Source organism: Castor canadensis, chromosome 2 (genome assembly GCF_047511655.1).
Source record: "Castor canadensis chromosome 2, mCasCan1.hap1v2, whole genome shotgun sequence".
Lineage (NCBI taxonomy): Eukaryota > Metazoa > Chordata > Mammalia > Rodentia > Castoridae > Castor > Castor canadensis.
This window is the reverse complement of record NC_133387.1, coordinates 192,583,857-192,607,276: the sequence shown is the minus strand read 5'-3', so window position 1 is coordinate 192,607,276 and position 23,420 is coordinate 192,583,857. Positions and strand designations below refer to the sequence as shown.

Sequence of the window (23,420 nt, the reverse complement as noted above, 5' to 3'; positions counted from 1 at the left end):
CCAGGAGCCTGAGAAGAGACTGGAGAGGAGCCTCCTTTGCCCTTCTCCGGTCCCACTGGGGACATGTTCTTTTGAAAAGGTGTAGCCTAAGCCCTCTGCCATTAGCCTGAGGGTTGAGGGAGGTCATCAGCCCTGTTTTCTGCCTCCTGGCCCTCCACCCCTACCCCATGTATCATGGGAACTTTCACCGCCCAATCTTTCTAAGCAAAGTGTGAGTACGATTTTTACTCCCTTTGTGTAATATTCTAAGAAATGCAAATAAAGAATAATGTGCACCTAAAAGAAGGCTAGATTGAACAAAATTGTTTTGATAGTATAAGTCATGAAATTTAGTCACAAAAACATCTAACAGTAAGCGTTTCATTTAGCTGTTACTTAGACCTTATACCAATTCAAAACTTTTCATCATTATTAGTCAGATATCAGCTTCTAAAAAGTGTAATTAAGTCATTAAAATATGTGGATAGATGTGACTGGAAGATCTATGAGGACATGTGACTAGGAAATGCCATTTTACACTTTATCCCCTGGCCCCTTACCAATGCTAATATACTTACTTCTATGTGTGATTAACTTCATTCTCAAGGTAACACCTAATTTTAATTGTTACAAAATTCTGATGGAACTTTTTTTTTTCTTTTAGTGGCACTGGAAGGTTTGAACTCAGAGCCTCACTCTTACTAGGCAGGCACTCTTACAGTTGAGCCACTCCACCAGCCCTATGTTTTACAAAATTCCAGGTTCTTGGTGTGCCTCTTACAGTGTCATAACAAATCATTTCCTGTCTCAGGTTTTTAAACCATATCACTAAAAAGTCAACAAGTTTGCCTGTGACAATGCTTAGCACAATGTAATAAAAAAGAAAGAGTTTAATAAAATGCATTTGGGTGATAGCATCGAATGTATGTTCACACTGGAAAAAACACTGAGTTTTCACCAAGCCTTACTTTTTCCAAGTGAACTACATCTAACTTCACTTTAATTTTTTCACCATTCCTAAACTTTGGAGATTTAAAAAGAACATCTCTGGGCTATGTACAGTGAGAAATGTGCTTCATCAACAAGTTACAAATTCATTAAACTGTGAATTCTAAACCTGGCATGAGAGTCTAGCTCACTTTCACCTCTGTTTAGAAAACATTCTGTTGTTAGTAACAGTGAATCAGCGTTACTTCTTCCTTCACAGAGCCAGCACTTAGATCTTTATGTTTCTAAAATGTAGTTGAATTTCTCTCCGTCTCCCTCTTCCTCTGATTTGTTGGTACTGGGGTTTGAACTCAGGGCCTTGAGCTTCCCGGCAGGCACTCTACCACTTGAGCCACTCCACCAGCCTGAGTCAGTGTTATGATGTATCCCAAGGTTTGCTAACGTTAAGACAACTGGACTTGAATTCAGTCTTCCACAACTCCACAAAGTTGAAAAGTAGGCTACGTAGGAACATTTTTCTTACAACCCAGCGAGGATGAACATGACAAGAAAATAAGGATGGGAGTTTCACTTTTGCTACCACCTCTGCTAGGATGTGCACAGGTTCCTCCGGTGGGTTCTGTGCTGTGGATACCTACTTTGCCTGAAAACCCCCATCTAGTATGTAGTAGACAGGTACATCACTCTCATGCTTGATTAGTGCATCAAACAGAACTCTTGTCAACAGCACAACACCAAGTGCCAACTAAATATTTATGCTTATTTTGGTAGGAGCTGTTTTCATCTGCTGTAGCATTAGCAGTGGGAAGTGAGTAGCTTGTATACATTTTCCCTAATTTCAGGAAACGTGACTCATTAGAACATGTGCTCTACTGGAAACAGATATCATCCACCTGTGTTTTTAGGTTTTCTTCCAGTGAACAGATTTTCAATAAAATGAGGTTAACATATGTGAGTTATTCAAGAGCGTTCTCCCCTTGACGCTGAAAAATCCAGAATGTTCAGAGGGTTCCTCTTACCTGGACACTGGTGAGCGTCGTGTACTGGTATGCTCTGACAATCAGGTAATTAGCTTCCACATCTGCTAGTCCCAGCAGGACGTACTTCCACCATTTTCTTTTCAAAATGTCCAAAAGGTTGTCACTGCCTGGTTGAAAGAAAGCTGGGTTACTACATGTTACTACTTTAAAAATGTTGCGATGCCCATTCATTTGGAGATCAGAGAGTAAAAGCCAGGGTCCACTGCAGATTTCAAATTTGACCTGTCCTAATTTGCACTACCAGAAAATTCTGCACCATCTTAGCAGTCACTAAGTTTGTTTTCTAATATGAAAGCCAAGTTAAGGTATCATCATAGACCAGCTATTCAAAGAAGGCACCAGAAAGCAAGAGAAAAGTGGTTAAACTCCCATTCCCATTGTAACAGAAATACACTACCCAGCCATGAGTGTGCATTTTGCCATTTCTGACAAGCCACAGACTATTTTAGGAAGTGAAATGTTTTCCTATGAATTGATTGACTATTTAACCTGCACCTGTTCGTGGGTTTCTTCAAAAGAAATTCTGTAAGTGGTCATCCTTTCGGAAGAGAAGCTTTCAAGTGAAAATTAAGCCAATGATAAGCTTAATAAAGAAAAGGCTCAGTAGTTCCTTTTTTTTGTTTGTTTCTTTTTTTCAGGGGAAAGCACAAACATAGTCCCCCCACCACCACAAATTATGCAGCCACATTTCTCACACTTAGGGAAATCACAGGGGTCAGCACATCCAGAGTGCAATAGATAAGCCTCGCCCTGGGAAAACCACCTTCATGATCATGGTATCTACCCTACCAGGTAAGTATAGTAATTTCATTTTTTAAAATCTTTTATTTCACCAAATTCTATTTATTCAAATTAACTAGGATTCACTGCTTTGGAGAATCTAGCATCACAAAAAATGTGAAGTTTGTCACATGCATGGGAAGGCTTTATGATAACATAATCTATAAAGAAAAAGTAGTGAGAATCATAACCAAATGACTACCACTAACACCCAATTAGTGAACTGGAGGCATGGTTCAAGCAGTAGAACACCTGCTTTGCAAGAGCAAAGCCTGAGTTCAAGCACAAGTTCTACCAAAAAATACCCAGTTATCAGGAACTTCTTAAAAACACTGATTAAGTCTTCCTCAACAGATGATGTCAGGAACAGCAATGACAGCCACTGCTTAGGGGGCCACACTGATGTATTTACTAACTTCCTGAAGACCAGTGCTTTGGAGAAGAACAAAGTCCAGGGCCTTTAACCATGTCCCAGTTCCGTTTCAGCTCCCACGGTCCTCAGCAAATGTGTGACTCCCCTGTAAGATGCTTTCTCCTCCCTCACAAATGATTTCTACTTTTTTTCAAAAAACAAGTTATTAATTCTGTCACATAGAAATACCACTGATGCACTAAGGGTCATTTTTAGTGACCAATCAGTTTGAGTTACACATTTTCCTCACACCCCTGAATTCAGTGTCATTTATTTGACAATATCAAGCTCTTCTCTTGTGGGAAGGACTTTAGGGGGTCACATGACAAGCAGCCCCTAAGACAGAGTAGCAAACTGCCTAAGTTGGACTCCTAGATCCACCAGTCACCACCAATATGACCTAGAGCCAGTTATCTACCACCCACATGCCTCAGTTTCCTCATCTGTAAAATAGGGATAATAGCCCCCCTGAGCTGTGAGGCTTCCAAGGGTTAAAGTTAATACATAAGTTAAATGAGTTAAGTAAGTCAAAAATGATGTCTGGGGACTGGAGATTGACCAAGACCCTCAACCAGATCCCCAGCACCTATCCATAGGTGCCTGACATAAAAATGTTGTCAGAACCCAGTTTTCCCTACTTTAGTGTAGCTAACCAGAAACAATAACTCTCTGATGGCACTAAAATAACATGGCAGCCGGTGATACAGATGCGATTCCTCACCAGCTCCTCATCTTTCTGACTCTCAAAACATGGATTTGCTCTGCATGCTAAGCCATGCTCCAGTTAGCATGCCCCGCTTAGTTGAAAGTATGCATTGTGCAGGGTGAGTTTCTAGACTTGTCAAGTGTTGGTAATATTGTCTCTTAATTTCTCAACTTCAGAGTTTGGCCTACATCTCCAGTGACTACTTTCACAGGATTTAGAAGCATCATACTTTTCTAAAAACTCACAGAATACAGGTAAGAGTTTCCTGGTCTTGGTTTTGTCCTGAATTTTTTGTTTTAAGATCTAAAAGGCAAAAATCGTTGAAGAGGGAGGAAAGTCCCACGTTGGGCATACCTGATTGGAACGCCAGCATCCCTGTGTAAACGAGGAACAGTAAGCAGTAGTTGATGAAGCTCTGAAGCATGGGGGTGTTCACCTTGTACCTTTCTGCCAAATACTGGCTGGTGATGGCGGTCCCACATATACACAAGGACAGCATCTGACCCAGGGCAATTGTTTTCAAAATATTCCTAGAAAATAAAGGAAGAAATCAGATTAACAGGCAAGTAAACTATACTCCTAGCACACACATGTGTACACACAAGGTTGTGCTAAATACAAGGGGAAATGCCAGTTACTCCAAGTGGCTCTTTATTTCATTTTATTGGTGACTTCATGGGCACAAAAACTAAATGACCAGATTTTGAGAGACTACATTTTTATTCTCTTTTACATTTCTGACCCCCCGACACACACATTCCCACGAAGATGTACATTTCACTACCATCCACTGAGCGTTCATACTGCTTACTTACTTCGCTTTGTCATGTACTACTTAAGTGTGTCTGTCTGTCTGTCTGTCTGGGTCTGAGTATAGCATTTTTTTAAACTCTAGTTTCAAATTCTCCCTATTCAGTAAACATTTAACATTTTTTTCACATTTAACAATTTTTCATTTTTTCATTCTCTGAAGACTTGATTTCTTTGACTGCCCTTCCAGAAACAGTGATTTTCAATGCTTCCTGCACATTAGAACTTGAAAGTTGGCTGTACAAAAGCTCAAAACCATGAGATAGCCACATTCCTAGTTCTGTGTGAGAAGGGCACACGGCAACATGAAAATTTATGCCTGAATTTGTTTTAATTTGCAGATTAATATTAATTGTTCCCAGAACTGGATGTTTTCCTCAGACTTAAAACAATTTCTTTCTTTTTGGATTTGATAAGTATTGGTAGCTGAAGCAGTTTCACATGGTAAGCAATGTCACCCTGATTTAAAACCAGACCTTGAGCCAGTGCTGGTGGCTCACACCTAATCCTAGTTACTCTGGAGGTAGAGAGCAGAAAGATTGTGGTTCAAGGCTAGCTAGGGCAAAGAGTTCCAGAGAAGCTTATCTTGAAAATATTCAACACACACACACAAAGAAAAAGAAAACACCAGGGCTTTTGGAGCGGCTCAATTGGTAGATCACCTGCCTAGTAAGCATGAGGCCCTGAGTTCAAACTCCAGTACTGCCAAAATAATTATTTATTTATTAAATAAGTGAAACAAAACCTTGAACTCTTTTAAAGAACAATAAAACATATTTTCCATGCTAAAAAATGTGAGCCAGGTATGGTGTTTCATGACTGTAATCCTACCACTTGGGAGGCTGAGCAGGAGTTTGTGAGTTCAAGGCCAGCCTGGGCTACACAGCAAGACCCTGTCTCAAAAAAAATGAAAATAAAAATAAAAGGGAGGAGAACAGCATCAAGGACAGGGTTTTTATTGCTTCAGCAAATGACCAAAGAAATTTAAGCATGTTTGGAAGATAAAAAGAAGGCAGCAAGAATGAAAGATTTACAAGGAAGAATTTAAGAGGCAATAGAGACAGACAGTTCTTGGAAAGGTTAGGAACCAGGACTGAGAACATCACTTTTATCTAAAATGCTCTCTATATAAATACTTCCTTGAACTTAAAAAAAAAAAATCAGAGACATAAAATGTGAATTCATTATTAGATGAACCTCTGAGCTGATCTAATTCCCTGGTTCTCCACCTCAGTGCTCCCTAGAATTAATAGGAGAGCCAGCTTTCAAAGGCTGACCGCTGTGGGCACGGCCCAGTGGTACAGCGCATGCCCTGCAGCAATGAGCAAGCAGAATAAAAATACTGATTCCCAGGCTCCACCCAGAGCACTTACTTGACCATCTCTAGGGTTGGGTCTGGAAATTGGTACCCTTTTAGCTCATCTGGCCAGGACACCAGACAGACCCCTGATATAGTCCCACCTCCTTCTCAGGTTATGAAGGGCCAAAGGAAGGACCAGAGAGGCGGAGATAGCTACAGTTATCCAACTTGATATCCAAACCTCTATTAAATTACTGAATGCCTGACTGTTTCCTCTTAGGGAACTCTTGGTGATTCTCTTTTACTTATTTTTTGGTTTTGGAAGTACTAGGGTTTGAACTCAAGGCCTCATACTTGCTAGGCAAGTGCTCTGTCAATTCAGCCACTCTGCCAGCTTTTTTTGTATTGGGTGTTTTCGAATATATGAACTATTTATCCAGGGATGGCTTCGAACCTCAATCCTCCTGACCTCTGCCTCCTGAGAAGCTAGGATTACAGTCATGAGCCACCAGCACCCAATCTGGTGTTTCATCTAGGTTCAAAATTTTACCCTATCTCCCCTTCCTTACTTTTTTGATTCTTTTATTCCTTACCATTCATTCTTCCATGCATTAAACATGTATTTTGTGTCCTAAGCAAAGAATTCCTAAGCAAAGTAGAAAATACCAAAACAGAGAAGACACAGACAGAATATTTGTTCTGAGTTTATAATGTCTTCTTTCCTCTAGAATATTTGTTTCAGTAATTACCAACTAAATTCAATCTTAGCACAAGGACAAAAAGAAAAAGGAAATGCTTGCTGGATAAGACATTCTAATACATATGTAGAAGACCTACTACATGCTGGGTTATGAAGACATAAAAACAGGGTGTGCTCCATCCTGAAGGTTCAAAGTCTACTAGGGTAAACAGACCTGCAAACTAGGTATAGAAAGACAAATGCTGAATGGGCTGTTTTTTAAAACCTCAAGAGTTCCCTGGACAGTCAGGATAAGAAAAGGTATTCCTGACAGAGGTAGTACTGATACTGACCCCTAAAATAATGTGGACATTTGGAAATTTCAGGTGGGTTGACATAGCTGCAGCACAGAGTGCAAGAGACAACTGGCAGCAATTGAAGAGGGAAAGTCAACCCAAACCAGACCAAGAAGGACCTGGTGTGAAACGCTCTAATACTGGTAACTTCTCTGGCTGGTGGCAAAATCACTGAAATCTTCTAGCTAGAAAGGAGTGATCAGTAAGGCAGGGACTGAGCATTCCTAGGTCCCTATATTTGTCAGAGCTTATAGCACCAAACCTTACCCTTATTCCTAACACAGAAACCAATATAAACCAATATAAAGAGTAGTACTCAGGTTTCTGGATCAGATGACTGGAGAGAGGGCCAAGGCAGGAGGAGAAGGTATATTTAGGAAGGATGAGAACTCCATTCTGGACATGCTGAACTTGACAGTTAGTAGGCAGCCAAGAAAAGATGCCCAGCAAGCAGTTGGGAAATGGGAGAAAAGACTGTTTGGAGAAGCAGGTATGGGACTCATGAACATAAAGTGGTGGTGGAAGTTGAGGATATGAGTGCCGCCACTAATGCATGTAAGTAAAATAGGAAAGAGTTAAGGTAAAAGCAAAACAGTTGGGAACAGTGACATCTATGGGACTGGAGGAGAAAGAGCACATAGAGACAGGTGAAGGGTGTGGCCAGGGAGGTAGGGAGAGAACCAAGAAGGAGGAAGATGGTATTTCAAGCAGAAAGCTCTGTAGTTTGGGCTGCAACAGTTTGGGCTGTATCTAATGGGATCACTCCCCTTCTAAAACCTTTCAGTGGGTCCCCTTTGCTCTTCCTTGAAAGTCAACCTACCATCTCACCTCTGCCTGGCTCTCCTGCCTCATCTTACACTATTCTCTCACAGTTTATTTAATTTTTAATTTTTAAAATTTCTACGATATTTAACATATAACAAAGGCATCCATGGGGCATTGGTTCCAGGCCCTGCTAGAATATGAAGATCTACATATGCTGAACTGCCTTATATAAAATGGCATAGTATTTCCATATAGTCTGTACATTCTTCTGTCTTGTTCTCTCTTCTTTTTCAAGGTGTCTCCTTACAGTCCAGGCTGGCCTGGAATTTGAGATTCTTCTGCCTCAATCTCCCAAGTGCCAGATTACAGGTGTGTACTACCACACCTAGCTTCACCCATATACTTTAAGTCACCTCTAGATTATTTATAACACGTAACTCAATGAGTCCTATGTAAATGGTTGCTAAAGTGCAGTATTTAAGGAATAATGGGAAAAAAAGGAATAATGACTATACAAGTTCAGTACAGATAAAATTTTTCTCGATGTTTTCAAAATGCAGTGGTTGAATCTGTTGATGCAGAACATGGATGCAGATATGAGAGACCAACAATCATCATGTATTTGTGTAGCTACCAGGCAGCTTAAGAAACAAAATATTGAAGCAGGGTATGGTGGTGCATGCCTGTAATTCCAGCATTCAGGAGGTAGAGGCAGGAAGATCCTGATTTTGAGGCCACCCTGGGATACACAGTGTGTTCCAGGCCAGGCTAGGCTAGTCTATGAGGCCCTGTCTCAACAACCAAAAAATAAATAAATAACCAATGAACTGGTTTTTTAAAAAAGAGAAAGAAAATATCAACCTAACCCTCATGTTCTCTACAGTCTGAGCTCTCTTGAAAGGTAACTACTACTTTCCATAAGTTGGTATTTATTATTCTAATACATTTCTATATAATTTAATATTCATAAGCATCCCTAAGCAGTAAATATTGTTCTCAGATTTCACCTCAATGGCACCATATCATATTATGGATACTTCTGCAACTTGCTATTTTGATCAACATTATTTAAACCATCCTTGTCAATCCAGTCCTTCCTTCCCTTTCACGACTGTTCAGTACTCTACTGCGTGAATACGTCACGCTGTGTCCGTCCCTCGGTAGATAGATGTGCACATCTGGTTTTCTTGTTTTTAGCAAACTATACAAATGTGATACAGACATACTCTGATACACTCAACACCAGAAATGTTGCTGGAGTGATTCCATCCAGTCACTGTACGGCTGGGAATAGCAAACTCGGAGTCCCCCATGAGAACATTCAATTTGGGTCAGATAGTTTAAAGCAATCATTTGCTCTGGAGATACATCTAAGAGTGGAATTATTGGTTGTAGGGCATAAATGTCTTCAATTTTACTAGTTTTGCTAGATTTCTCTTCAAAAGGTGATATTATTCCTAGTAGTTTGGTCTGTTACTCCCAAAAGGAATGAATTGAAGGAAACTCCACCCTTCAAGAAGGAAAGGAATGGCTCCCTTTCCCACATCTCATTAGTCAGCGAGTTATCACCATACCACACTTCCTCAGCAATCCGTACATAAGCCTGAAGAAGTGTAATTGCAGCCATGTTACAAATGGAGAAAATGATGCAAGAATGGCCCGTAATTCACCCACTCAGACCGTGGAGGAAATCGGTGCTCTTAACTGACTGATGATTCAAACTCCCTTAATGAAAGGATTTAGGGAACCTTTCTCTCCTCCCTGGGAAGAACGTCTCAGAATTGCAGGCTTTGGTGTGAATGCACTTCTCTAAGTTGAGGAGACTGGGACCCCCAAAAGGGAAGTGTTTTGCCCAAGATCATAAAGAAGAGAGGCAAGGCTCAAATCTGGTTTCTTTTTTTTTAATTTTTTTTTATTCTGAGGCACTGGGGTTTGAACTCAGGGCCTCACACTTGCTAGGCAAGTGCTCTACCACTTGAGCCATACCCTAGGCCCCCTTTTCTTTGCTTTAGTTAGTTTTGTAATAGGGTCTCAAGTTTTTCTTTTTCCATAGCCAGCCTCAGACCATGATGCTGCTACCTCCGCCTCCATTGTAGCTGGGATTACAGCTGTAAACCACTGCACCCAGCCAAATCTCCTGACCTCTAAGCATCCGCTGTCCCACCTACAGCTCAAAGTCTTGACATCTCTCCAACTTCCCATCTCTTCCTCCTCGCTCTTCTTCCTCACATGACTTTCTCAACCCTCCTTCACCTCTCCATCATGGTTCTGTAACAACAGAGCATCTATTAGGAAAACTCAACTGAGCATAGTGCACACCTGTAATGCCAGCACTCAGAAGGCTGAGGCAGGAGGATGGTGAGTTCAAGGCCAGCCTTGAATATACAGTGAGACCCTGTTGAGAAAGTGAGAGAGAGAGAATCTGTTCTTCAAAGCATCTTACTTTGCCTGTCCAGAAACAATGAACCTAACCTGCTCCCTCTCCTCCTAGTAGTAACACCATTTCCCTGTATACTCTAAGGGCATTGGATGTTCAAAGAATAAGGCACAAAAAATAAAAAATCTAAGCAGATGTGTGCTAACAAACCAAATTCAGAACATGCTTCACATCCTATAATGGACTTGAAAGCAATTATAAATTTGAAATAAGTGAGAATTAGAAGTGTGGAAGCACTAAGCCCTGCTTACAAACTGACAAAGCTCCTCCCGGAAGCTCATATTTGTGCTCTGAAATAGCACAATTAAGCAAGCTGTCCTCCAGCTATGAATTCAACCATCTTCTAAAAAAAGGACAGTCACAAATGGAGTATGGAGATTTAAAGTTACAGGAAGACACTCCTCTTGGCTCCAAATCATAATGACCTCATCTATAATGGAAGAGAGAGAGAGAGAAGAGAAAAGTAGTCAGATGTATAAAGAAGGACACCAAAGGTCTGAGAGCAATCTTTGCAACTTATGGTCTTCTTGCCTTTCTCCCAGGTCCTAGTTCTGCTGAGTTCTGGACAGACATACTACCCCATAGCAAAGCCTACTCCTCTCTCTAAGGAAAGCTGCCAGAAGGGACGTGCACCTGACCACGGGGTATATCCTGTCCCAGTGTTTCAAACGGAACCTCCACTGCGGTGACGTTCAAAGGCAGGATGTAGCTCAACTGTAAGATATATTTCCAAGGTGGCTTCTAGCTGTGGGAGCCAGTCCACCAGAAAGCACAGCAAACAAGAGCTGTGGGCCCCTGGGGGCAGGGTGGGGAAACAGGTAGAAAACAGACTAAGGAAAGCCACTTGGACCCACACTACTGATAGTCTGTGAACTTGAGAGTTTTTTTTTCTTGGTTTTTGTTTGTTTGTTTGTTTTTGTGACACTGGGGTTTGAACTCAGGCCCTTGCCCTTGCCAGGCAGGCTCTCTACCATTTGAGCTTTGACTTGGTATTTTTGATACAGGGACTCATTGTGTAGCTCAGCCTGGCTCCACTGTTGTGGTCCCCTGCCTCAGCCTCTGGAGTTCTGGAATTATAGGCATGAATAGCTGCCCTAGGCATGAATTTGAGAATTTAAGGAGAGAAAGATTTCAAGGTACTTTGTTTCTCTCTTTTTCACCCAGAAAGTCTAAAGTACCTATCTTGATATCTTTTCCATGCCAGAACACCTATTCACACATATGTTTTCCAATTAAGCTATACCTTTTTTAATTAATTTATTCAGTCAAGGAAGCCTTTTAGTCATGTTAACATGTGCCAAGTGTTAAAAACAAAATCAATGGTGGTCCATTTTCAAGGCAAGGCATTTAACCCTGGCTGCTTGGGTATCAGCTTGCAGATGTTGGGGGAAGCCCAACTGATAAGGGAACTGAGAGGAATAAATCACAGGGTAAAAACTGTGCACGTGCTGAAAGCACCACAGAGACCTTCCAGCCACAAAGGAAGAGGATACTACTTAAATACTGCTTCTAAAACCTGACCAATCCCAACAGAGTCGTATTTTAAAATAACCCAATAGGAAATTAATGCAATGTACGGAAAGAATGTACATCTTGTAGTACTCAGCCAATGGGGAACCGGGGGAGGGACTTGCGTACTAGAAAATATAATGCTTGTTTGTAACCGATTTGGGTGTCTCTGCTCTCCAGGAACCAGGAGAAAAATCACAAAATCACCATTAAAGTCTCGCCTTCCCTGTGTTCCAAGTGTCTCTGAGTCCATTCTTTGAGTTTGGACGGGTGAGCATATTTCTCATATCCAGCACAAGGAATTTAGAGTTTTAAAACCCCACTTATTTCCCAGTGCAGACTCTCTCTTCTCTCCAGATCACATCCCTCTATCATAGCACCCAGCACACTGCTGTAGCTCTGAGTTCAAGCTCCAGTACCACCAAAAAAAGGAAAGAAGTCATTAGAAATTATTTTTTTTAAAAAGTGACACCAAAAATGGATGGAATTGGAGAACATCATTCTGAGTGAGGTTAGCCTGGCCCAAAAGACCAAAAATCATATGTTCTCCCTCATATGCGGACATTAGATCAAGGGCAAACACAACAAGGGGATTGAACTTTCATCACAAGATAAAAGCGAGAGCACACATGGGAGATGTGAGGATAGGTAAGACACCTAAAAAATTAGCTAACATTTGTTGCCCTCAATGCAGAGAAACTAAAGCAGATACCTTAAAAGCAACTGAGGCCAATAGGAGAAGGGGACCAGGAACTAGAGAAAAGGTTAGATCAAGAAGAATTAACCTAGAAGGTAACACACACACACAGGAAATCAATGTGAGTCAACTCCCTGTATAGCTATCCTTATCTCAACTAGCAAAAACCCTTGTTCCTTCCTATAATTGCTTATACTCTCTCTTCAACAAAATTAGAGATAAGGGCAAAATAGTTTTTGCCAGGTATCGAGGGGGTTGGGGGGAGAAGGAGAGGGTGGAGTGGGTGGTAAGGGAGGGGGTGGGGGCAGGGGGGAGAAATGACCCAAGCATTGTATGCACATATGAATAATAAAAAAATTTAAAAATAAAAAAAAAAAGTGACACCAAGACCCTAGCCCAGACCAACTTAACCAGACTTGTAGGAGGTGGAGTCTAAATATAAGCTTCTAAGATGCAATCAATATGGCAACCACTCATTACTCTCTCCTTTTTACTTGATTTTTACAGAAGAGCTCTGAGCCAGGTATGGTGGTGCACATCCCAGCAGTAGGGAGACTGAGGCAGGAGAACTGCAAGTTTCAGACCAGCCTGGACTACATAGCAAGACCCTGTTTCAAAAGAGTTACAAATGACCGGCAAAGTGCATTCATTGTTTGAATGCAAGCCACAAATTTCCTGCACTTTATGTCTCAATAAATCTGTGCTGCTTGGTTGGGCACTGTCAGCTGATGGCAGAATTTGGCACTAAAGCCAAAAGACTTCTTCTAGGGAGCCCGGGCACTTTGGGGAGATTTTTAAATCCATCATATACGCCACCTGTAGACTCCTAGGAGACCATAATAACCTCCCTCATGTACACAAAAATCCTACCATATACATCTAAAAAGAAATGCTCATTTCGGGCCAAGTTTTCACACTGAGCACATTAAGTTACCACTTCTGTTTCTAGAGCACTTTACATTATGTTGAAAACAAGGTCAAAATTAAAAGTGGTTTTTCTTCACATGGTGAATAGCGGCTTAGATGACCTGTTTTATTTCCATGTCTACATTTCTATGACTCAAAAATTTCCAGATATTCCACGACTGGAAATTAAATTAGCATGTCAAGGACACATCTGCACTCTCGTGGTTATTGCAGAACTATTCACAAGAGCCAAAAATATGGAAACAACCGAAGTCTGAAGGACTGATGAAGAAATTGTTGTATGTATACATAACAGAATATTACTCGGCCACAAAAAGGATGGAACCCTGTCATCTGAACAACCCAGATGGACTTGGAGATCATCAGGCTAAGTGAAATAAGCCAGACACAGAAAGACAAATACCATGTGGTCTCATTCTTAGGTAGACTCTACAAGCTGAGTCACAGAATTAGAAAGGAGAATGGTGGTTACCAGAGACTGGGGAGGAGAAGGGAGATGGCAGATTGGGGAGAGACTGGGTAATGGGTGTAAAGTCACAGATGAACAGAATGAGTAAGTTCTTGTGTAGTATTACATAGAAGGGGGATTAGAGTTAACAACATTGTCATATAAATCAAAATAACTAGGTGAGAAGGTTTTTAATGTTCTCATAATGAAGAAATGTAAATATCTGTGATGACAGCCTAAATATCCAATATTGATCATTAAACAAGGTACATTTACTACACCCTATAAATACATCCAATCATACTGCCATTGAAAAAAAATTTATAAAAATTTAGCCTTTAATGTATCATCTAATTCTAAAAGCATAAGAAGCTAGCAGTTTTGAAGAGCACTTCCCAAGCCAGGTGCTGGTGGTTCATGCTTGTAATCCTAGCTACTTGGGAGGCTGAGATCAATATGAACGAAGTTCAAGGTCAGCCCTCGCTAACAGTTTATGAAATCCTATCTCCAAAATAATGGGAGCAAAATGGACTGGACTTGTGGCTCAAGTTGTAGAATACCTGCTCTGCAAATGCAAAGCCCTGAGCCCACACCCCAGTCCCACCCAACAAAGAACACACTCTAATATAGTAAAGGTATATTCAAAACCCTCAGTGATTAAAAGCACCAAATTCCAAAATAAAATGGAGCAAGCATATATTATCTCAAAAGGAAGGTGAGTAAAGAAAGGAAATTCATGTTTTCTTTTGCCAGATTATGTATTATTCATAGTAGGTACCTGGAAAAATGTTTACTAAATTATAACATAAATACTACAATTAATTATATATGTAATCATTAAAATGCAAAGTAGACAAATAGTATAGGAGACCCTTAGAAGTAAAGTCCAAGAATACAAGCATGTCTCCCAACATTTCATGTGCTACAGGAAGGAAGAAAAGAAGGAAGGAAGAAAGTGGGGGAGAGAGGGAGGAAGGGATGAGGGAAAGGAGGAAGGGAGGGGGGGGAGGGAAGGAGAGGGCAGGGGAGGAAGTGCTGAGGATGCTGCTTCACGGTAGAACACTTACCAAGTATACACAAGACCCTGAGTTCAATTGCAAGCACCACCAAAAAAAAAGCTTTCTGTGCTAAAAGTTTGGTCCCCAGTGTGGTGATGGTGAGAAGTCATGGAGCCTTTAAGAGGTGGAGCCTAGGTTTTTAAGAGAGATAAATGCTTTGGGAAAGGAATAATTCTCCCAGAGACAAAAAGTTGTTACAAAGGAACCTGGGGCCTTCCCTGAAACTCTCTTGTTTCCTGTCAATACAACTGGTTGCCTTTCCACTTCACTACGTGTCACAACCAGGAGGGTCTCAAAGGGATGCTGGTGCCATACCATTTGGACCTTCCAGCCACTAGAATAGTGAGCTAAATAAAACTTTTATTTTATATAAAGCACCCAGACTCAGATATTTTTAAATCAAATATTACTATCAAATGGACTAATACAGTAGCCACTAGCCATGTGTTGCACTCTTGAAATATAACTAATGAGGATGAAGAACTGAATTTTTAACGCCATGTAATTACAATTTAAATTTAAAAACCCCTATGTGGCTAGTGGTACCAAGTTAAACAGTGTAGCCATGGAGCAACATTGCACAACAGATCATGGGAAGGCTGGGGCTATGGAGTACTGGCTAGTGTAAACAGGAACTGAATGTTACACTTTGTTTCAGCTTCACTAACTTTCATTTAAATAATCACATGTGGTTGATGGCTATCTATTGCCAGCACTGCTCTGAACCAATGCCTTTCCATTTTTCATGTGATGTGGGTCACCTAAGGCTGTGGTGGAACTGCAACTTCGATTCAAGAAGGTTGGAGAGAATTCTGAGATTCTGCACTTCATGGGAGCCCTTGGGTGGTGCCTACACTGCTGGTCCATGGGCCATGCTCCACCCAAGGCAGTCCTTCACATTCTGAGGTCTCTAGAACCTGTGGAAAAGTGGCAGCAATCTGTGGGTTGCTGGGAATCTGTTGACACTGCACAAGCTTAAAATTACTTCTGCCAGTTATTGCTGGTGAAGTGCAAAATGATACAATCTCAGGCTGGTGAGTGCCTGCCTAGCAAGCTTGAGGCCCTGAGTTCAAACTCCAGTACTGCCAAAAGAAAAAAAGAAAGAAAAAAAATACAATCTCTATTTGAGGGGAGGAAGTGCCAATTTGCAGTTTTATTTCTAGGAATCTATAACCATATGCCAGCAAAACTACAACATGATAAATATACAAACTATTCCTTGCAACACTATTTGTAATAGTAAAAGACAAAAGAAAAAATCTGAATGTTCAACAATAAGGAACTAGCTGAATAAATCCACAGGAGTACTATACAGCTATAAGAAGGGGGCAAATACTTCTATACTTTGTGAAAACGACTGCCAGGTGGACTTGAATAAAAGAAACAAACATGGGGGGCAATGGGTATAGAGTGCTAATATTTGTCCATAATTTATCAATATTTTTAAATGAAAATTTTTTTTTAATTTTAAATTTACTACTGCAGTAGGAAAGGAAGCAAAGCAAAATGTCTATGTCTAAGTGTACCTACTTCATAGGCTTGTTTTTGGAACCATGTAAACATAGTGCATTAAATAATAATTGTGTAAAGTAAAACTTTTTTTTATGCTATTAGAGTTTGAACTCAGGGCTTCACACTTGCCAAGCTAGCATTCTACCATTTGGGCTGAGCCTGCAGCCCTTTTTGCTTTAGGTTATTTTTTCAGGTAGTCTTTTTGCCCAAGCCAGCCTCAGACCTCGATTCTCCTCCCTATGCCTCCCTCGCAGCTGGGGCTACAGATGTGAGTCACAATGCTCATCTTATTTTTGCCTGGGCTGGTCTTCAACCACAATCCTCCAGATCTCCACCTCTTGAGTAGCTGTGATTATAGGCAAGAGCCATTGTACCCAGCACAAAACAATTTTTAAGCCACATTTTAAATTTTTAAATTAAATTAATGTACTTGATATTTTAAATTGGTGTCAAAACCAGAGAGGAACTATTCCAAGTGACTTCCAAACATGCTAATTTGACAGTGCCTTCCAAAGAGAATATCATAGGAACAAAAAACTGGAAAATCCTTGAACTTTTTGGAGACAGTGTTGGTATTATTTTTGAGAGAGTGTGAGTGACTGTGGAATCAAACAAATAAAATGTTAAGATTGAAGAGGATGAGTTGAAAGCGCTACAGTGTCAAGTTAGAATTAATTCAAGATATTTTATAGTTTTCTACTTCCTGACTCTGGCCTCTGAAAAGCCCTGAAACAATGAACAGCCCACTAATCAAGATCACCCCTAGTGCCTCGATTACAGCAGCTTAATGCTCTGTCCTACTAAAAAGATCTAAGGCTCTTTGGAAAATGGCTAATTTCAGACCCGGGGCAAAAAAAAGTACAAAAGAACCCTAGAACATCTTTTGTGTGTGTGTGTGTGTGTGTGTGTGTGTGTGTGTGTGTGTGTGTGTGGTGGGGGGTGCTCTGGGGTTTGAACTCAGGGCTTTACATTTGCAAAGCAGGAGCTCTACCACTTGAGCCACACCTCCAGTCCATCTTGCTCCAGTTATTTTGGAGCTGGGGGTCTCACAAACTACTTTCTGGGGCTGACCTTGAACTGTGACCCTTCAGATCTCAGCCTCCCGAGTAGTTAGGATTACAGGCATGAGCCACCAATCCCTGGCATGACCCTGGAACATCTTGTCACACCGAATCACAAGAAAACTGTCAAAGACTATTGTAGCCTACATTAGTGGTATAGTGGTGACCATAGCTGCCTTCCAAAGACTATTGTAGCCAGACAAAAAAATATTCTGACTATAAGAATAACTGCAATGGGGAGGGGGTGGGGGCATGGGGAAAAAATGACCCAAGCATTGTATGCACATATGAATAATAAAAAAATAAAAAATAATAACTGCAATGGCCAAGCACCAGTGGCTCAAGCCTATAATCCTAGCTATTCAGGAGGCAGAGATCAGGAGGATCACAGTTCAAAGCCAGCCCAGGCAAATAGCTCATGAGACTCTATCTCAAAAAAACCCATCACAAAAAAAGGGCTGGTGGAGTGGCTCAAGTGGTAGAGTGCCTGCCTAGCAAGCACAAGGACCTGAGTTCAAACCCCAGGAACCACCACCACCAAAAAAGTATAAAATTAGGGTCCCTTTCACCAAGATGCTGTCCAAAGGAAGCTCCTGTCCCTCTCAAACCCAGAGCCAATTAAATGTCTCAGCTTATAGAGGGAGCATAAGGCTTAACGTGAAGAAAACAGTGCCTGTGTACTTTCACTCAAGCTATTCATTAATAGGGTTTCGTTAACAAGATTTTTCAGACAAACCAAAATATCTCATGTATTTGCTTTTCAACTATAATTATACCAACCAAGTGTGATAACACTCATTTTCTCTTGTTAATCAGAAGTTCTAGTGTCTGATTAGTTAAAAAGACAGAGAGATTAAGTAAATTCATTATTACTTAACAAATGCAAGTGTGAGGGTGGGGTGTTAAAAATCTTTCAAAATATAGGATTCCTGACCAAAAAAATAAAAAAAGCAGTTCATGATAAGAGACACATGAAGACTGCTGATCTGATAAAGTATCTCGCAGGATTCTAGTTCTTATATGTGTTTGGACCCCAAATAAGGCTCAAAGGCAGGAACAATGTCATGCTCATCTTTGTTTATCGTGTGTGGTCTGGTTGAATGCTGTAAAGGTTAGAAATGCCACCAGAGAAAGCTGACCTTCCCGAAGGCTCCATTAGCCCATCTGCAGCAATCGGATTTATAGAAGAAACTGTGATGTGTTATAAGAAGAAATCATTCCACAGTGTAACTTCGAAATGTGTCAACCCAAATGTGACCATCAGAAAACATTCACCTTAAAAATAAAAATGGGGGCCAGGCATGGGGATGCACATCTGTAATCCCAGCTACACTGGAGGCATAGGTAGGAGGACTACAGTCCAGGCCAGGCCAGGTAAAAAGCACAAGACCCTATCTGGAAAATAACTGAAGCAAAAAAAGGACTGAAGGCATGGCTCAAGTAGTAAAGCACCTCCCTAGCAAGTGTGAGACCCTGAGTTCAAACCCCAATACTGCCACAAAATTAAAATAACATAAATGTAAAATAAGTTACAATGCGTAGTGAGATGGGACCGGGAGACAGTGGTCTGCTCTGCTGGCAATATGAATTCTAGAAAAAGGAAGCCTGGCAAGCTTTGGAGCCTCTTTATCCATTAACAAGACTTCTTATGTGCTTGGGCGGCAGACACCAAGACTAGGGGAAAAGGTTCATGAAGTGAGGTCATGTCATTCCTCCTGTCCTTGTTCTAGATTCACCAAGCAACTTCAGAGCTAATATTCTTATGTAGGATTTGGAGGAAGGTTGGGGGAGGGTTTCTGTTTTAGTTGGTTGTTTTTTGGGGTTTGTTTTGTTTTGTTTTTTAGTTCCTACCACTGTCTCATTCTGTACTGAGTGTATGGAAACAGAAGGATTTAGAGACAAAAGACATTAGAAGTGGTAAGAAATCAATGACTTGATGAATTGATCAAGGATCAAATTACCTGATTGAACCTTAAAAGAATCAGAGAATTTTGGTAAAATTATGGGACATTTATTGGTTATTTTGTTCTTTATCCATTTTATGTGTAACGAGTGGTCTCTCTCTCTCTCTGTATCTCTCTCTATCTCTGTATCTCTCTCTCTCTCTCTCTCTCTCTCTCTCCTTCTCTCCTTCCCTCCATCCCTCCCTCTCATTTGTTTTTGTTTTGAGACAGAATCTTACTACATAGTTCAGGTAGACCTCAAACTCCTGCCTCAGCCTGCAGAGTGCTGGGAATACACGCAAGCTTGATGACACCCAGTTATACCAAATTTTCTAATGATAAATCTATTTTTATAACCTTCCTTCAAGGGCTGGTAGAGTGGCTCAAATGGTAGAACACTTGCCTAGCAAGTGTGAGGCCCTGAGTTCAAAACCCAGTGCCACCGAAACAAAACAAAATCATCCTTCATTCAGTTAAGGACCAGGAAAGCAAAAAGATTAGGAGAAAATTAATCTTTTAATTGAGAAGTCTTAGAAGACTTCTTGTCTCCTCATTTGAATCATGTGCTGACCTTGATTCACAGTTCACCTTCCCTTTTCGTTTCTCCTCCAACCTCCTCCATCCTGAGATCCTGTTGACAATTCAAGGTCCCCAAGCTGCTGACTGAAAGCTCCCTGAATTTGCCAGCAGGGCATCCATCTTTATCATGTGTTATTTACTTATTACATTCATGCTATTGGACGCCATCATAATTCTTCATTTTTTATAGTGCCTCATAGTTTACAAAAACTTTCCCATACCCTACCATATTTGGTTTTGATCCATTTGCCAATGCTGTGAGCTTATACACAAGAAAACTGAGGCTAACAGCGGGGAGAAAGGGTCACCTATCATGTTGTCCTAAAGTGTCAGAATCAGATACAAAAGACAAAACTGCTGGCACTAAATAGAGAACTTTTGCTAACTGAGTTTCCTCCTAAATGACTCTTACAACAGCTTCAAATGAAAGGATCTGTGCCTTTTTTTCCTCCTCTAACCAAATGGTTCATGAAAATGGATGAACCAGTAAGACCAAGGCTGCATCATTCTAACATCGTGGCTTTCCATAAATGCATGACCTTATCTGATCACTGACTATCACTTGAGTACTGTTCTTTCACATACTACATATAATATAATCTGCACTATAATATACACTTACAGTAGTGTGTACTACACATTATCACAGAACTATATATTACACTCTAATTAAGGTTTTGCATGCAAATATATCCTGTCACACAGCACTCAGTTTAATAAACATTGTCCACACTGTTGACATGTGCAACCTTCTACAATGCCTAGCAACTTTAACTCACCATATTATGATTCAATAAGATAGAAACTACGAATACCAGATCTTCTAGAAAATTAGAGTTAAGCAGGAAACCAAATGGATGCTAGTTGAAGGAGCCAATGTTCAACATCTTAAAATGTTAAGTAATAATAATATTAATAAAAAACACCTTACACCTGCACACAAAGGTAGAGAGACAGAGAGAGAAGCATGGAGAAAGCGCTAATAGCCATTTGCGGTTGAGGGGAAGGGTGTTTGTTTTTTGGTGCTGGGGATCGAACCCAGGGCCTTGAGCATCCTAGGCAAGAGCTCTACCACTGAGCCACATCCCCAGGCACTTGAGGTATTTGAAAGTTAACTGCACCCCTGGGCTGGACAGATCACACTTGGTAAAGCAGTCTTGTCTGAGACCTAGTCTTTCTCCAGAATACTCAGTCAAGGTTATACCTGTATCTGTTTTTAGAAGAGTCATTTCTAGTAGGTTACACTACTCCAAGACCTCTACCAGAGACCAAAATGTGTGAGACTTTTACTTGTCTGCACAGTAGAAACAATCTAAACCTGAAAGGTGTGTTCAAAGGCCACAGTGACTATCATTACTGTCTCTTTAATGACACCCAGTTCAACTCAGTAATATGTTTTAGCACCAAAAGGGATCCTAACAACTGTGTCAGGCTCTAAGAGTCCTTCTCCCCATTGAATTCACAATACAGCAGTGAAAAAGAACAGCAAAGTGCCTGTAATCCCAGCACTTGGAAGGCTGAGGCAGGAATATCTTGAGTTTGAGACCAGTCTGGGCTACGTAGTGAGACCCTGTCTCAAACCTCCTACACACACACACACACACACACACACACACACACACACACAAATCAAACAATTCCCAGTGTGGTGAGTGTGCCCAAAAAAATGGACAGGTGGGATGGGATCCAACCTAAGCTGGAGGGCTTGTGCATGATGGGTTATCTCAGTTGAAACTTGCAGAGTGCAGAAAAGCTCTTCAGGTAAGAGAAGCGCTGTGAGCTGTCACCCCAGCAGAGGGAACAGCACTCTCCAGCATGACTGGAGCCTGAAGAGGCAACTCAACCAAAGGATTCAGCACTCACTGAATCCCTTTGAAACCATGGTACAACTGGAACAGAATCAGTGCTAAATTTTTTTTTGCAATACTGGAATTTGAAGTCAGGGCCTCACGCTTGCTAGAGAGGCACTCTACCACTTGAGTCACTCCACCAGCCTTTTTTGTGTTGGGTATTTTCGAGATAGGGTCTTACAAATTACTTGCCAAGGCTGGCTTCAAACCTCAGTCCTCCTGATCTCTGCCTCCTGAGTAGTTAGGATTACAGGCATGAGCCACCGGCACCCGGCTTATTTTGGGGTTCTATTACTAAGTATGGGAAGAAAATAATGGTGTTCTAAAAATTTCCACACCACCTCCCAAAACTGTAATAGGTTTGCAAAGGTGATTGAAGTTAAGAAGCTGGATGGGGAGTCATACTGGATTACCCAGTCTTTAAGGGAGAACTGTTCCCAGTTGTGGTGGGAGAGATGTCACTACAAAAGGCTCAGAGAGCAGCTGTCTTTGAAGACTGAAAGGGGGAGTAAGCTGCAAAATGCAGGTGGCCTCCAGAGGCTGGAAAAGACTCTCCCCAGAACCTCTAAACAAGAATGTGATCCAACTGACACTTTGATTCTGACCCAGTGAGACCTGTGCTGTAAGAACTATTAGATAATTAATCTGTGTTGTTTAGCTACTAAATTACAAATGGTAACTTGTTACTGCAGCAATAGAAAACTGAAACATTAAGTCAAGAATGTGTGAGAGCTGGGCACCAGTGGCTGTAATCCTAGCTACTCAGGAGGCAGAGATCAGGAGGATCTCAGTTCGAAGCCAGCCCAGGCAAATAGTTTTCGAGACCCTATGTCAAAAAACCCTTCACAAAAATAGGGTTGATGGAGGGGTTCAAGGTGGAGGCCCAGTATCACACAAAAAAAAAAAAAATGTGTGAGATACTTTAAAACAATACTTGACTCATAATGCTATACTACATTCATCTCCATGAATTTCCTTAGTAGCAAGATAAATCACATCAAATAGAGTTTATTAAATAACTGCAGCCCAAGCTGATCTGGAGCCACCCTGGCTTAAAACACTTTCATCATTTGCCAGAGAGAAAATAAAGCCATGCCTTCAATCCAGAAACTACTGAACTAGTTTTATGCAAACCGGCAAAAATTTCAACTATAAACCCAGTGATTTCTTCTTACACATTAGGTCCTGCACAACCCTTAGATGGTCAAGCATTCAGGGGAAACATGTTAATATTCTCCCACTCCCCACACAGTGGGGAAAGGAGGAAAGTGCCACCCACTGTACTGAGCTCCTACATAGAATGAGCTTGCTGGATTGTCACACAATACTACAAGGTAGGTTTCGTTTTCCTGAAGCTCAAGTCTTTTAACCAAGTTCAGAAGGCAAATAAATAACATCACTGGATTGAAATCCAAATGTTTGCTAAAGAGACTCTGTGTTCTTTCCATTCTGCCATACTAAGAAAATGAAAAGAGAGTAAAGATGGTAAGAAACACACCCACTGCCAAAATGATGGCTTCTACATTCCTCTGGCATTCTGGTTAGAGCCTTCTTTTCACAATTTCCACGTTCTGCCTGTAAGGTTTTATGCATTACATTTGCCTTAACAGTTATAAATGCAGAA

At 41.0% G+C, this 23,420-nt stretch overlaps 1 protein-coding gene and 1 non-coding gene across 3 annotated transcripts in view; both read right to left on the bottom strand.

Annotated features, from left to right (window-relative positions):
* Positions 1-23,420, bottom strand: part of Slc35f2 (solute carrier family 35 member F2) — a 66,242-nt gene that overhangs the window by 30,578 nt on the left and 12,244 nt on the right. For both annotated transcript variants that reach the window (XM_074066796.1, XM_074066797.1), the window contains exons 2-3: positions 4,220-4,395; positions 1,947-2,074 (exon numbers count right to left, since the gene is read on the bottom strand). In XM_074066796.1, coding sequence (XP_073922897.1) covers positions 1,947-2,074; positions 4,220-4,395 — 304 coding nt within the window. The remainder of the gene's footprint in view (positions 1-1,946; positions 2,075-4,219; positions 4,396-23,420) is intronic.
* On the bottom strand, positions 2,603-2,767 carry LOC141420925 (U1 spliceosomal RNA). The gene has a single exon (XR_012445649.1). It is a non-coding gene; the product is annotated as a U1 spliceosomal RNA (small nuclear RNA).